The sequence below is a fragment of the Poeciliopsis prolifica genome, unplaced genomic scaffold, assembly GCF_027474105.1.
Source record: "Poeciliopsis prolifica strain line A6 unplaced genomic scaffold, Auburn_PproV2 SCAFFOLD011, whole genome shotgun sequence".
In the NCBI taxonomy this organism is placed as follows: Eukaryota; Metazoa; Chordata; class Actinopteri; order Cyprinodontiformes; family Poeciliidae; genus Poeciliopsis; species Poeciliopsis prolifica.
The window spans coordinates 5,392,736-5,408,467 of NW_026562386.1; the positions used below are offsets into that span (position 1 = coordinate 5,392,736).

Here is a 15,732-nt window from a genome sequence, read left to right on the forward strand (position 1 = left end):
ATAATGATGATGGCATAGCAATGTGAATGCACCCTCTCAAATTTCAGAAAGCTTGAAGACATTTTTTAAATATTCAAAATAGCTCAGTAACAATATATCACAGTAGACATGTGATCAATATCAATAAATAATGTCTGATAGAATGTTCAATAATTTCACTGAACTCTGATCCACAAATGCAAAGCATTCTGGGGGTTGTTGGGAAAAGCTTTAGCCGCTCAACCGCTCCTGGCTAGCTAGGAAGAAATGTCGGTGGAATCAACTAACTGAACTCACTCTTTGGTTACCTAGCAACACACTTGTTCTATGGTTACCTAGCAACAACCTTTTGAGTAACTGGCGCAGCAGCAGTATGAGGTTTTGCCACCGTTTCTCATTACTGCTTAGAAACAATAAAATAAAATAAAATAAACAGCTTGGCGCTAAATGAAAAGGCGAGTACAACAGCTCAAAAGAAAATTGTAGATAAAACAGGAAAGTTTGGGAGTATTTCAGAAATTTAAAGCAAAAAAAAAGATCAATAATTATTGATAGTGACTGATATGAAACTCTTACGATACAACACAGAGCTAAGCTACATAATAGTGTAGACTGCAGGCACTGGACAGAGCACCACAGCACAATTATTATGCAATGAAATAAAAGCAGTATGAGCACAGATGCAAAGTGTATTATAGATGCATGAAACGCATCTAATCTATTATTTATTCGCTCTTTGTTTGCTGATGTAAGCTTCTTTCACTCTGTGGAAGAACCTATTGACCCTTTGCAACTACCTCACTTCATTGTGCAAGACAGATGTGAAGAACAAGAACGACTGGAATTGTTTTCCCAAGTTGTTTTTGTCAGTTTATTCATGAGTACACGTATGTGGACAGAAACATTTATCTTTGCGCAGACATGTCCGGCGGTCGTCCACGTTGATGATTTCCATAATGCAATATTTGATATCTTTCTAATCATAATTACTTGTAAAGCATTTGAACGTTAATCTTCCTACCTCATAAAAAGTGTTCTCTGCAGATCTGCGATTACACCGAGGTCATTATGATTGACGGCTGCTATCCATTGCTTCTGTATTTTTCCTCATTAAAAGTTACACAGAAAAATGACAAGTTTTCTTCTGGTTCTGAGCAGCCGACGGTGCAGCATCCTATGACAATTTTTAAAATGAAATCAAATAAATGCTATATTAGGCGACAGGTGTCTGTTTTTTGACAAGGTTAGGTTGTTTTGACGCCCAACTTCTGAAGAATGTGCAAAGGGTCAATAAATGAGACATGCGAACTCAGTGAAATTCCGGAAATATATTCTTTGGATCCCCATGCAGTACAGAAATGTACATCTTATTCGCTCAATACTTTGTCTGGGCTCCTTTGCATGAATTACTGTATCAGTGCAGCACATCATGGAGCAGATCAGTCTGACTCTGCTGAGCTGCCTCCCCTGCTTGCTGCTGGGGAGGCAAGTTTGGGGGTTTTCAGTCTTTGCTGCACTTTAATTTTATTGATGCTATGCCTGTGTGGGAGCGCATGGCTGGCCTTAAGCGCTGCCTTTTGTCTCTCTGCCTGCGGTGCTGCGGCCTTTCGGAGTCGAGGCCGCCTCTCCTTTGTTCTTTCCTTCCACAGCTTTCACCGTATTGTTCACATTCGACACAATTATTTCTACATATATCACACCCAGACACACACACACATATAGTCCAAAGGGCTTAACGTCATGCAAACACAGGCTATTATTACATCAAGGCTGCCAGCCCACTTTGATGCTGGATGCAGTGAGGATTTAATAAAGTCAGCCATGCAATTAGAATACTATCTCCAGATATTTCTTTTAGAGCAAATCTACCCTGGCAACCTGAAATGTCAAAGACAAGGACATGTTTAAAAAAAATAAAATAAAAGCTTTTAGTAAAGGCAGAACAATTAAACAATATTCAAACAGATGTGTTAATATCACTGCAAGTTTCGTCTTAACACAGCAATGTAATAAGGACATGTTTTGTGTTCAATTTTACATAATTCTGTGTAACCCCACAGATTTTAAAAAAAATAATGCAACCCCAGCAAAGCCCAGCCCACTGCCTAACTTCTTTTTGACCTGTTATTATTATTATTGAGGTGCTTTGGACAAACGCTTAAACTTTCAGACTTGAAAACAAAGAACTCCTGATTTCTTTGCAAGACTAAATTACAGAAAGTGACAAATTGATTCCAGACTTGAATGCATTAATTACGCTCACTTCCAACTGCCTCTCTCTGTGTCCATGTTTAGTTTTTTGGGGTGCTCATTACCTGGGTGTACAGGAATCAGGTCTTAGACACCCAGCTTGAGTGGGACCAGCAGCCTGACGAGGTGAAGGAGCAGCTGACTCAGAACTCAAATGTCAAGCGGGGCCGGATTTCCAAATGGTATAAGTGTATGCCAGACAAGAAAATGCAAACAGTGACTCCAGCTGACTGACTGCGTGTTCAGTAAACCAAATGGATACAATTCACCTCTTTCTTTTACTTCCCCTTTCTTAAAACTGTTGTTTGTATCTCCATTTTGTCTGATGTATAAACATAGAAACCAAAGACTTTACATAAATCTGCCAGAAGTTTTGTTGATGATGCCTTCAAATGTTTGTGTGTTTTCACAGTTGAATCTTTTAGTATTTGTTTGCCATTCAGTTTTGTAACGCCTGTTGAAATTTAAGACATTGTCGCTGAACTTTTAATATCCTAAATTTCAATTTAGCTCAAGGTTAGTTTGTAACATTTGTAAAATGCAGTATTGATGTTGGTTTGGAGTTCATCAAGTTCAGCCATTTTAATTATTATAAACATAAATGCATGTTTTACTACTGGAGGCATGGTTACTGCTATATCGTATAGTAATCTCGGGGTCGACTGCGGGTTTCCATGTGACAACAGTAGCAGACAGATTTTAGCTCCAAATGCAAAACGAGATTCTTCCACCTCATGTGCTTTAAGGATTTAGCAACAGGTCTAACAATCTCTTTGTTGTGCAGTGCAAAAATATTACAAAAAGTTGACGAAGCTGAAGATGCAGGCCAACAAAATGTTTTCATCAAAGCAACGTTAGCAAAACAAATTGTATTTCTTGACAGTTTAGATGAGGTTTCCTTCCAGCGTATGCTGACAATTATCGCCAAAAATGTTCATAAAGCCTTAAAATAAATTTATCCTTTGTTGCAGTAATTTTACCCCTATAATTTAGAAAAATACAATCTTTAATTTAAATACATGTGTTCGATCATAAATAAATTACATTAGGATATAATTCTTCAGTAAAATAGCAGTTTCACAGTCATTGATGATCCCAAAATGGTGCTACTTGCTGGATATTTCTAATGATGAGTTTCAGAGGGAGTTAGTTGTTTTATTTAATTTCTTTTCACTTCTTTGACCCACTTGATTATTATGCATGGGGGGAAGCGGCTTGATGAAATCAACTTCTGTGTTGCACTGTATTTATTCCCCAGGGAAACTGGAAGTGTTGGTTTTCCGATTGGGAGTTCAGGTGATCTCAAGTTAGCAGCTAAAGTGTTAATTTGAAAAATGCATTTATTTCATAAGGATTGTGTCTGAAGTGAATTATCTTAATAGATGCACCCGGTAATAAATGTGTTCAAATCAAAAGTTCTATTTTTTCAAAATGGTTATTTGGCAGTTTATTCTATAGTTTTTGACATTTTTACCTGAGGTGCTAATAAATTATTTCACAACTTTAATTATTTGTGCCTGTAGCTTTTGAAAGTCAGCTCTTGAGTTTTCTGAAATAAGTGAATGCGATAATCTTCACCTTGAAATTGATCATGTTTCATTTGAAGGTTTTTTTTTTTTTTGCTTAAGATTCATATTTTTAAGGGGTGTTTTTAAAAATGGGCTTTGGTTTGGTGGTAATTTAAAGACGAAGTGATCCAAAGGGATTTAAGTTGATTAAAAAGAAATCTAAGCTTTTTGTCTGATTCTGCACTACATTAATATTCATATGTATAACTGTACTAGGTGGTTTTATTAACACAATTCTTGTGGAAATCTGGGTCAAATCTTCTTTCCCCCCCACCCCCCCCATGGTGCAACTAACACATGGAGTATTTTTCTACACTTGTAAACTTTTAAGCTGAAAAAAAAATTGTTTGTTTTCAATGTGTATTGCCTTTTTTCTACTATAATAATAAAGCTACATTTACTTTCCACACAGAGTGACACTTCATTTCTCTTTGAAAATGTGTTTTCAAAGACGTAGCCATTTCTGCTTTCCAGTAAACTCTGTTCACAACACTAACAGAGACGAACAGCTTGGATTTCATAACGAAACGATAAAAGTATCAATGTGAACACGTTAAGGAAGAAAACGCTGTAAATGTGAACAATTTAAAGCTGCAGTGTTTCTATTTAGAGATCCGTCAGTTTGTAGTTTCTGCTCATGTCTCATATCTGACATCTGTGCACAAAGTGCCTAGAAAAGATATTCATAACCTCTGAAAATTGTGTGAATTTTGAGCTGAAACGTCAATCTTCAGTGTGTATTAATGTAAGACTGTTACGTTATAACGTTTGATTAGACTTTATAATGCTAATGCAAACATTTTTACCCCCAGATAGAATCCAGTGCAACCATTTATGCATGTATATTAAATAAAACAATGAAATTCACTGTAAATTTAAAATGTACAAGAATAGGACACTCTCGACTCTCAGTACTGTGACAACTTCAATCTGGGTCAAAGGTCATTTGTCTGCAATGCTCAGTCACTGTGCCAACTTAAACTTAGAGAAATGTCATAGTTTGACCGTTTATGATGTAAATAAAAACCCAGTGCAGGGTGTTATTTTCTGGCTTCAGTTTTGAATGTGATGGGATTAAAAATACATTTTCTCAAAAGGGATTTTCAAAGGTTGCATTTCGTTAAATAAGTGATGGTTGCCGTCATACTGTGCATTTTCTGGGGCGGCCTTTGTACTTAGTTTCTACATTTTTCACATGTCAAAGTAAGCAAGCCTTATACATGAACTAAAGAACAGCTTTCTGAGAATTATCACTTGTGTTGAAATGATCTAATAAATGTACAGATGTCAGACCCACCAGTTGTCTGTTGTTTTGTTTCCTGAATAGGAGAAAGATAAAAACTTCAGGCGTAATGACGCCTGTTGAAGTTTCCACATTAGAGTTCACATTACAAGAACAAAGCTTCGTCTGCTCTTCCTCTCAGCAGTGGCTCTGGATAAACAAGACTTCTTCATCTGCGTTCCACGTAAGAGCAGCATGAGTGATAGATAAGTGGGGAGTGTCCAGAGTGGTTTGGTGTTTATCTGTCTCTCTCTTCCTTCCTCTCACTCCAGCTGCTTTCTGGACTTCCTGCTGAATGAAATCCATAAATATTTTACTGCGAGAAGATGATTATTTTTCCTCCGTGGCTAGCGAGAAAGAGGCGAGCTTTCTGAAAGGAGAGGTCACTTTTTCTGCTGCAGCACTGTTTGTGTGCCAGAGTGCAGCATGTGATATCCGATCATGATCACAAAAATCACAAAAAAGAAAAACCCGGTCACTTTATTTGGTTTCTTAGAGTTTTTAAATATCTTATTGGCCCATGAATTATTTTTATCAGACAATTCTGGTTCACATGACAAAAGGTTTGGACCCCCTGCTTTACAACTTTGCTTCTTTACTTATTATTGTCTTTTTCTTCCATCACTCTTTGTTCTGTCATTGTTTTACGGGGTGAACTGGGACTCCACCAGTAACAAATACCAGAGCGTATCCAGTGCGTTACAAATGAATAACAAGGTAACAGAACCAGGCGTCTCGGGACAAGCTGGAAGTGGGAAACCCGTTTTACGTCAAACCAGCTTGTCACCGTTTAAACCAAACAGTATTTCAAATTCACCAGTTGGTTAAACTAATTTATTTTCAATTTTAAAAACAGGATTTGAGTTGCTTTAATCTCAATTTCCGAGTTTTTTGACTTAATCATTTTTGGCTTGAGCGTTTAAAGATGTTTGGAAGTGATTGAGATATTGCTGTTGTTTACTCCATTCCAATAAATAGGCTCTGCGAAGGAACAACTCAGCGTAATTAAACAGACTAATCCTGTAAAAAGGTGAAATCAAAACTAAGTCCACTATCATTGCTTGTTTTTGTGGAATATGCTTTGACCCTCGGCGTGTTAAGAGATTCATGTGACCAAAACTAACATGTTGCTGAAGATAATCATAGATCCTTCGACAAGCCAACTTAGATTATCCAGTTTAACAAGCAGGTTCCCAATTTGTGAAAACTATAAATGTTTAAGTTTGACGGAAAATTATTCCTTTAGTTGTTCATAAGCGTGTTTTCAGAAACCATATCTCTGTGCTGATATTGATTGGCTTCACTTCTTTCCCTGAGCTGATCTGCATCACGGTCAGTCATCTCAGTCTGGTATTCAGTGGTTTCTTCCACTTTCACTTCCTTTTCTTCACTGTAAAACACAGAAGAAGGGAGCTGAAATGTTTGTGCTTCTGAGGCGCTCAGCAGGCCTTACACGACTGTATATTCAGTTTTTACAAAAACAGACATGGTGTGCTTTAAATCAGACTTCGCAGCTCGTTTAGTTTTATAGTTTGCGTACGGTTCTCTGGATTTAGACTGTAGATCTCTTCTCCAGCTTCTTGTGAATCTACAATGTTTATGTGGCTGTGTGTGGGGCACGCCGTCTATTACCCAAAACATTAACTTGTCTGAAATAGTTTTCTCTGAATTTTACTTTCAGCCGTTTATAATAGAATGCCCTTCACCAAAAGACAGAGTTATGTTTTATTTTTGCAACTTGAGTCAATAAACACACCTCAGGGGGTTTTTGAGCATTGAGGATGTGTTTGAGGTCATTCCACAGCCTTCAGAATTAATATTCCTATTAATTATGTCAAATTCTCCAGGAATTGAAAAGTCCGGACAATGATATGATGACCTGATGAACACCTTGAAAAAGAAAAAAATTTTCACGATTAATAGAATATTTTCCCCAAACTCTGAGACAATCAAAATGATTGTTTCTATTATTTTTGATATTTTGTACTCCAAATCTTTCACTTCTTTAATAATGAATAATTTGAAAACATCTCTTTGTATGTTGCTTACATTAACATTGATTTCATGATTTTGGGTTTGTCAAAATGCAACACAAAGGAAATCTATAAAAATTCCCATTTTTAAAAATCTTTTCTACACCTCCGATGAGCTCAGCATCACTTTCTTCAAGAATTGATTGATTCCAAATCTAAAGTGAACATCTCTCTGCACGTCTCAGAAGCCACAGTACGGCCTGCCCAGACACCATCTTTTCTGCACTTTCTTATATTTTTCGTTCTAGTTAAATTTGCTGGATGTGCAGGCGTTTCCGAAATGTCCTTTTTTTTTCCTCTCCTGCCAAACTCTCCCCTTTTAAATGATCATCGTTTATTATAACTCTAAAACAGGAATAAACGAAGCTTGAAAAACAACACCCACAGCACAGATCATTAAACTGTGAGGGATAAAATAAACTTTAAATAAAGTTAAACCTTTAAGCAGCTTACAGGTTAATTTTTTATGCAGGAAACTTTCCCTGCTCTCTTGTGGAAGAAGGGTGTAACTGTAGAGTTTGTGTGTTTGACTTCCCCTGCTTATTATGTCTTTGTTTTATTAGATTGTTACAAAAAAGATAAATAATGCATTTCTGATTATGTACGAGTAAGTATGAGAAATATCTTAGACAAGTCAGTTCACACCTAGATGAAGCACTCTCAGATTAAGAGTGAACTATTTGACTCAGAAATCTGAGTCAGACCAAAGAAAGCTGAGAAACTACAACAGTTTAAACACAAAGTGACAGTGAGAGGGTGTGTGCTGGTCATCCGTAGCTTCTGTGTTATTTACACATTTTCACTGTCACACTCTGCAGACATAAAGCAGGACACTGACGTAGGGCCAACTCGTTCACAGATACACATGGCGTTCATCTCCACCCTCCACTTGTTTTCATAAAGCTTGAAGTAAATGATCCGAGAACGAGTCTTAAATTGCTAAATCCAAAACATTCTCTGCATGACAGTTCCCATAAATACAATCCAGATCACAGTTAAAGGCCTGAATAGCATTATAATTAACAGATAAATTGAAGCTGCAGCTAAAAAGAGCAACTGAAAGAGGCTGTGAAACAACACGTAGCTAACTGTCAAGCTTCATAATGGGATAGTGTGAATTGTCAGGCTCTGAGCCATTACCTCATGTCTGAATGAATCAGATAGCTGACCGGAACTGAAAAAAGCTTGTTGGCTGATGGTATAACATTTCGTAAAGGTTTGATAAAGGTTTAGTTGCCAGGAGAAAAAGTTGCTTTTAACGACACAACGGGCGCTAGCTAGCCTGCCGACTTGCTAGCCCAGAAGTTAGCAATATGTTTTAGACCCAGTTTCCCGTGGTCTAAACATATTTACTTCTTTACCTATATTTTTATATTAAGGTATTTAACGTCTTTGCAACATGTTACCTATATTTTACATGGGTTTGTTGAGTTTAAATGATTTATTTGAAACATGTAGCAGCGAACCGGAAGTGGGACTGAAAGTTCAACAAGCTAGCAGAGAAAAGAGGCTAACACGACAGTTTCAATAAATATAAAGTTAGGCTTTGCTTACAATAATACTGTAAGAGATAGCAAAAATAACTCTGTGTCGTTTGTTTGCCAAACTTTATGCTTAAAGATCTGTTTTGGTTTTTTTCTGTTTTCACGGTGTTCCCTGGTTCAATGGTGCTGAAGTGAAAGGAGCAAAACTTAAACATATTTATACTCAAATAAAAGCAGCCATCCAAGAAATTACTAAAAACATATTTGGTAAAAAGTCTACTCAAGTACTCAGTAACTGATCGAACTCTCACCTACTTAACATTTAACAACTGCATAATCAGACGGACAAAATTATAAAGTCACATGAAGGTTTTTTAATTTTCAGGACAAAAGTGACAATAATTAAGTCACAAAAAAATAACAAAATCAGGCAAAATAACTTTTTTCCAAATCAGGTTTAGAAACTCAAAATGATTGAGAACTTTTGAGTGGGTGCAAATCTGTTGAATGACTTTTTCCCACACACAAAAACTTCCACTGATACCGTTTCCAAACACACACAGACAACATTCAGGTATCGACATATTAGTCACTGCCTGACTGATGTCCGGTCCTGTGTGGGCAGTCGCCCTTCATTTACTGGTCTAGCATGGACTTCTGTCTCGTCTGACTCTGACATTTCTAACTTAACAAACCAAAATAATTACCTGGTGTGACAACTGTAGAGTCATAGCTGCAGCTTTCTGTATAACGTACATGAAACATTCTCCTCTGCTTGAGACAGAGGAGAAAATTACCTAATTAATTTTTTTTTCTTTAACCGAGCAAGCGGACAGCAGCTTCATGTGAAACTAATTTATGAGTTCTCTGTCGGATCTGATGCTGGCATTTAACACAGACATCAGCACTCAATAAGCAAACAACAGGAATAAACGAAGCTTGAAAAACAACACCCACAGCACAGATCATTATTGTCTCAACAGTCTTTAGAGCGTGCCTTTGGCAAACAAGCGTTTCTATCAGGTTTCAATCAGGTTTTTTAAAACAAGAAACCTTTTAAAGAGACAGAATCTGTATTTTAAGGCATTAAATCACAAAGCATTATTTTAAGTCATATTTGTTTTATATTATAGCATTTTTACAATGACTGAAGGTAACATAGTTACTCGATTGTGCTATAAAGTGACATGCACCTGGAAAACACAAAACACTGCTCCGTTAAGGGCAGACTGTCGCAACTATTATAATTATATTCTCATATCCAGCTACCAAAATAAAATTAAAATTAACTTTCTGCTTTACCGTCACTTGACAACACTAGACAGATAAGCAGGTGAAGAAAATGAAAAAATCTGATTTTACTTGTTACGCCTGTGATTGCATCGCGAATTTCTAGAATTCATCCGTTCATCTTCAGTGTTCGACCGAAGGCTGATTCTCAAGTCAAAATCCTCTTTAACATTTTGCAGTGAAAATTTGAAGAAGTAGGAGCTTCTTTTTTCTTTTCTACCTTTATTTACTTGTGTGACCATTTGAATGTTTGTGTTAGACACCATTCTCACACATATATTTTCCTCTTACACCAAAACCTTACTGGTGATTTGCTGTTCCACTTACACCGACAACTGACGCTCAGTTTCCTCAGTTTAATGTAACTGTTGTTTGTGCAATCTCCTATATGAGAGCATGGTTTCACGTTAACAAGTTGCTCCAAAAATCTCTCTTAACAGCGTCTGACGGCAGCGATCTCCTTGCAGGATAACGCTGCGCCGCTGTGAGTGTAAAGGTGAAGTGGTTACCTGGGAAGACGCAGCAAACAGCCTGACCAAACGATTATTCTGAAACATTGTGACAGCCACTTTGGTTCATTATGTCTTCCTGCTGCAGCCCCCCACTGCACGCCACAAGCAATCGCACAGCATTATTTTGTTACAACCAAAAACACCACTTTGGTTTTTCTAGGTTGTGATTCTTCACCGAATAGGAAGAAGCTTTATGAGAAAGATGGAGCATAGCGTTCTTGTTCTGCAGCTTCTTTGGTCCTGGAGTAAGAAAAGAAACATGATAATTGGTCATAAACATAAAATACAACACAATGGGTCTGTTGTCACACACACGTCTTCTGCAATTGGGTATTTTCAGCTAATATTGCTTCACTAATGAGTGAGAGATGCATGAAAACCCATCACAAAGGCACTGGTGCAGATCACACTTTCATCATCACAGAAACAGAAACAACGAAGAGAAAAGCCGCTCTGCGAGACGCGATGATAACCTTTTATCTCTTCATAACTTGGAAAACTGGGTTTGTTTGAGCATCTTTACTTTAAAGTAGGGAAGAACCTGAGCACAAACTCCTGCCACTCAGAGAAACCTGCAAACATAACGTATGAAAAACAAACAACGTAACAGAATAATTGCTTTTGTTCAACAGTTTCTCTCCTTGTAAAAGCATCAGAGTTCACCAGAAAGTTTTACCAGCTTTATTAAAAACACAGAAGTCAGTTAGTTATTCAAATAACGTCCTGCCGATTTATTGCCTGAGCAGATGTTTCCTCCAGATTAGCGGTCGTGTTGAAGGATTCACAGAAAAGTCAAACAACATAATCAAAACTCTGTTTACCGTGAAGATGCTAAAGGTTGAGAGTTTGCTACAATCACATTTTTACTGCTTCCGGCGGTAAAAATCAGATATATTATATTCATAAGAGGAAGGAACTTCAGCTTTTTCAGATTTTTTTCTTGAGTCTTCTGTAAGAATTTTACATGACAGAGCAACACAAAGTGGCTCATGATTGTGAAGTGGAAGGAAAAACATGCTAGTTATTTTAATGTTTTGGAAAAGGGAAAAATCAAAGCGTATGACCATCTTTTGCTGTAATTGCAGTTGTGAAACTTTTGCTATGTACTCCATACAAAAAAAAAACATCTTTAATTTACGGTAAAATTATTTTTACCTTAAATTAGAGATGGGTTTTTTTTAAATGTGTATTTCACATTCATATTTATTTCTTTCCTCTTTGTAAAATAGTTCATATTCAGTCTAACTGGATGTGAATTTCAAGTGTCAAACGAATGGCCCAGACTTTGACTAGGCCACTCTGACACATGACCTTTTAGTTTTTTTCCTTTTAGTTTTGGGCACTTTGGCCTTTTATATCTGGGAACAGATATAATATACAATATATCTGTTTCCCACTAAGACTCTTGACGGTCTTCCACAAAGAGAAACTCATAAATATCTTAACAGATTCTCACCATTTTTTTCTGCCGCTCTTCCACTGATACATTTGGCCACAAAACGGGCTGAATTTTCAAAAGGTTTTAGGTTAAAACTTCAAAAACTGAAAGAAGAAAAAGACAGGATTGGGAACTATTTCCCAGAATGCATAGCGGTGTGTTTTGGCATCCAGATGGAAGTGCGTTACGTCGATCTAACTCTTGTTTTGTTAAAGCAAATGGTTATTTTAATGTCCTGTTCACACTAAATGTTTTAGCAGAATTCATTGTGATGTTTAATACAATTTATTATCAGATCAGAAATTTTGTTCATGCAATTTGGAACAAGAATTTAAATTATTCTCAAGTAAAATAAGTAGTTATTTTAACTGATAATGTGAGTAAAATAACAAAGAAATGTGGCTCCTTAACCAGATGATGACAGTGTTTCTTTCTTGCGTGTTATGATAATATATAATATTTGGTTTATTGCAGCATTAAGTTAAATCTCACAGTTCAAGATTAATGAAACTAAAAAACAACGTTTAGATAACTTGTTTCTTGTTGTTAAATCGACTTCATGAACTTTAATTTCTGAGTCAAAACCAAAACAGTTTCCTTAAATTGTCAAAGCAGCCGGTGGAATTTCAGTTTCAAGTTAAACCACCTTCAAATGTTTTAATTCATTCAGCAGCTTCAGGTTCTCACTCCTCATTCCTGCTGAATCAAAACGACGCAAAGCAAAGTGGTTCTCTTGCTATAAAACATTTCATGCTCAGCCAGATATCTGAACATTTACAGATGAACATCCGAACCGGCAGCAGGCGTCAACCCTCACCGATCAGAACCAGATCTGGACTTTGATCCAGTTTGAGACAAATGGGGATGTTGTGATATTGTCAGCTGTTGGGGAGTTTTCACGGACGGCGGCTCGCTGCGTCTCCTTCATGGTGTTTTCCTGTTTGCTCTGATCACATTTAATTGGAATTAATAAATTTTGTAACGAATACAAAAATCATCTGGATTGAAAACACCAAAGAGATTCACTGGAGCTTTGTCACCTGATGTCACTAATGAAGTTGTAAGGGAGCTTGTGACGTTCAGGTGAGGTTTAGTAAGTTGTTACTTTTACTCACATTGTGTTCATTTCTAATGAAGTCGGACCTGCTGAGGCTCGGCAGGCTGCAGATGTTCCTGGCACACGCAGCTTAACGAGAGCTGTCATGCTGGGAAGATAAATCCAGAGTAAACCTGAAGCTCACCGTTTGTCACGTTAGCTTCATGCAATGCAATAATGAGTAATTCTGCTGCAAGAATCTGAGTCATTCTTGATGGTGTGATTCAAAGAAATTAGTATTTTAAACACGCCGTCATTTCTAAGTATTTCCAAATAAAAATGTAGAATGGGTTCTGCTTTTATGCAGATGGTTATGCAAAAAATGCACTTAAAATATTATTCTTAGAGGACATAATCATTTTGATTTTTAATATCTTTAAAACTTGGGGCACCGAAATAAATATCAAAAGTATTTGGTACTATATTAGAGGGCATGTTGTTTATGTTTTGTGCTTTTACAAGATGAATCTATAACAATAAAGTTATAGATAACTAAACTCTTTCATTTGGGAACATTAATGTTTATTATGCAATTACAATAAAGACTGAGAATGAAAACTTAAGATAAATGAGGGAAATTAAAGTATTTTTGCAAATAGGGAAATAATTTTAAGCTGTTTTTTCTGTAGTTTAGGTGACTGTACCATTTGCAAAACTGAACTATGTTCAAAATCGACTATTTTAATTGTAAAAAAATAATAATAAAAAATAAGGTTTTACATTAGCTGAAATATTTTTTAACATAAACGAGCTGTGAAATGTATCACATTGATGTAAATGTATTTTAGAGCTTAGTGTTCTTGGTCGCCCCCTGTTGGTGAGGAGACCCTAAGCAGGTTCTTAGTTTTTTATGTTTCTTGTGATTTTAACAGATTCATTTTCTTAAGTACATTTATTAACATTTTATTATTATTTATTAACATTTCAAATCAGCTCAACCACAAATAGTAATTTACGTTTCGAAGGATTCAGAGTGAACTTTATAACTTGCAGCTACACATCTTCAATTACTGTTACTAGAGGGTTTTGTAGGATGTTAATATGAGAAAATATTGCTTTATTTTCTCTGAACATGTTCAGAAAAAATCAAAACTTTAAAAGATGTCCTGTGGAGAGCAGACAAACAGACTTTGAACTATTAGCGGTATAATGTTTGCTGCACACACCTGGGCAAATCTAAAAGCTCCGTCGTTATTATGCAGAGAGATCAAAAGGTCATGCAGCTGCTTTGTTGAACATGTGCCGCTAATGAGTCTACAAAGGACCAATTACCTCGCTGTCCTTGCATCTGCCTCTTCTTTTCCTCCTTTAATTCTGTAATTTGGCTGTGACCTTTCAGCAGGAGCAGGAGAACCAGGCAGGGATCGGCTGAATGAATCCATCAGCGGCGGCGTTGAGATGTTCTGGTACTGTTCAGACAGCGAGGGTTTACATCCTGGAAACAAAACCTTTAAGCTGGTTTTAGGTGGAGGTTGCTCCGGTGCTGCTTTGAGCTGCAACCAGGTGAAAGCCTTTAAGCAGCCGACCTGACAGCAAATTCATCATCACACGACTACAACCTGCTGGCATTCAGTCCACCTGACAAGATCTTTAGTTCAGTCAGTGTTAAAGGAGGTTTTGTAAAAAAGAAAACCAAAAAACAGAATAAATAGACTCGGAATAATTTGATCACATAATAAATAATAACAGGGACAGAGGCTGTCCTAGCCTGTTTGGCACCCTGGGTGAACCAACTTTCTGGCCCCCTCACCCCATCTGCATTCATGACCATAATTAAAGACTCCTTCATGTTCATGATGGGTGATATGTCAGGTTCAGTCTCACACCCCTTAAAGTAAAGTGTTACCCAGGTGGTTCCATTAAACAAGAAATTAAATTAAAATCACGTGTCAATATGTTTGTTCACACGTCACATTTGAATGAAACAAACTTTTGGACTTTGCGATGCTGTGAACGCTCTGAAGCCAGCTGCATATTGTCCTAAAAAAAACAAACATTTATGTTTGACCACTTCCTGTTGTCTTCTTTGTCGTTTTCGTCAGTAGCAACATCTGGCTGTTGATCATTCGTCCGAGGTGCAGTTTTGCTAAATACCTCTTTTTCGATATGACTGGGAAAACCACTTCATCCGAGCACAAACCTTTTTTTTTTTATCAGAAAACGTTCTTGTTTTAGCATTGAGTGAGTTTATTTTCATAATTTTCAATTTGCTCAATTTTATGGTTAGTGGAAACGCAGCTAATGTCGCTTTGACAAGACAATTTCAGATGTTTCCCATGTCAAATAAAAGAGACGAATCCAAACCGTTTGTCTGAGGCTGAAACTCAAAGTTCACACTGCAGGCAGCTGTGGACAATTCGTAGGTGTAACAACTTATCAGCAGTGGCAGCTCCGATTCACAGACTGTCTCCTCTCGTCAACCTTGGCTAATCCTGCTTGTCAAGTCGCTTAAAGTCACAGCTAGTTTCTCAAGGACATTTATAAACAACCCCAATGGACCACGGCGCTGAACCACCATCAGTCTGTAGTGGTAATGTAAATATTCAGCATTATAAACACGCTCTGCCAGCTTTTTTAATTAATAAAGGATGATGCCTCCAGCAGATAGTTTTTGTCTCTGTCAGCTAGAACTGTGACCAGGCTGGACTCCAGCTTCACACAGTTTATTTCTCAATAACAGCTCAGGTGACGGATCATTGATGATGTAACTAGCTCAAAATTTTGTCTCAAAGTTAAACTTTGTGCACAGTTATAATTTTAATAAAGATTTTTTTTTAAATGACCAAAACAAGGCTTAACA

At 36.9% G+C, this 15,732-nt stretch overlaps 1 protein-coding gene across 1 annotated transcript in view; it reads left to right on the plus strand.

Moving 5' to 3' along the window:
- tspan15 (tetraspanin 15) overlaps positions 1 to 5,093 on the plus strand; it is a 39,718-nt gene extending 34,625 nt beyond the window's left edge. The window contains exon 8 of the mRNA XM_055036852.1: positions 2,275 to 5,093. Coding sequence (XP_054892827.1) covers positions 2,275 to 2,463 — 189 coding nt within the window. The 3' untranslated portion in view covers positions 2,464 to 5,093. The remainder of the gene's footprint in view (positions 1 to 2,274) is intronic.
- Positions 5,094 to 15,732: the final 10,639 nt, after the last annotated feature.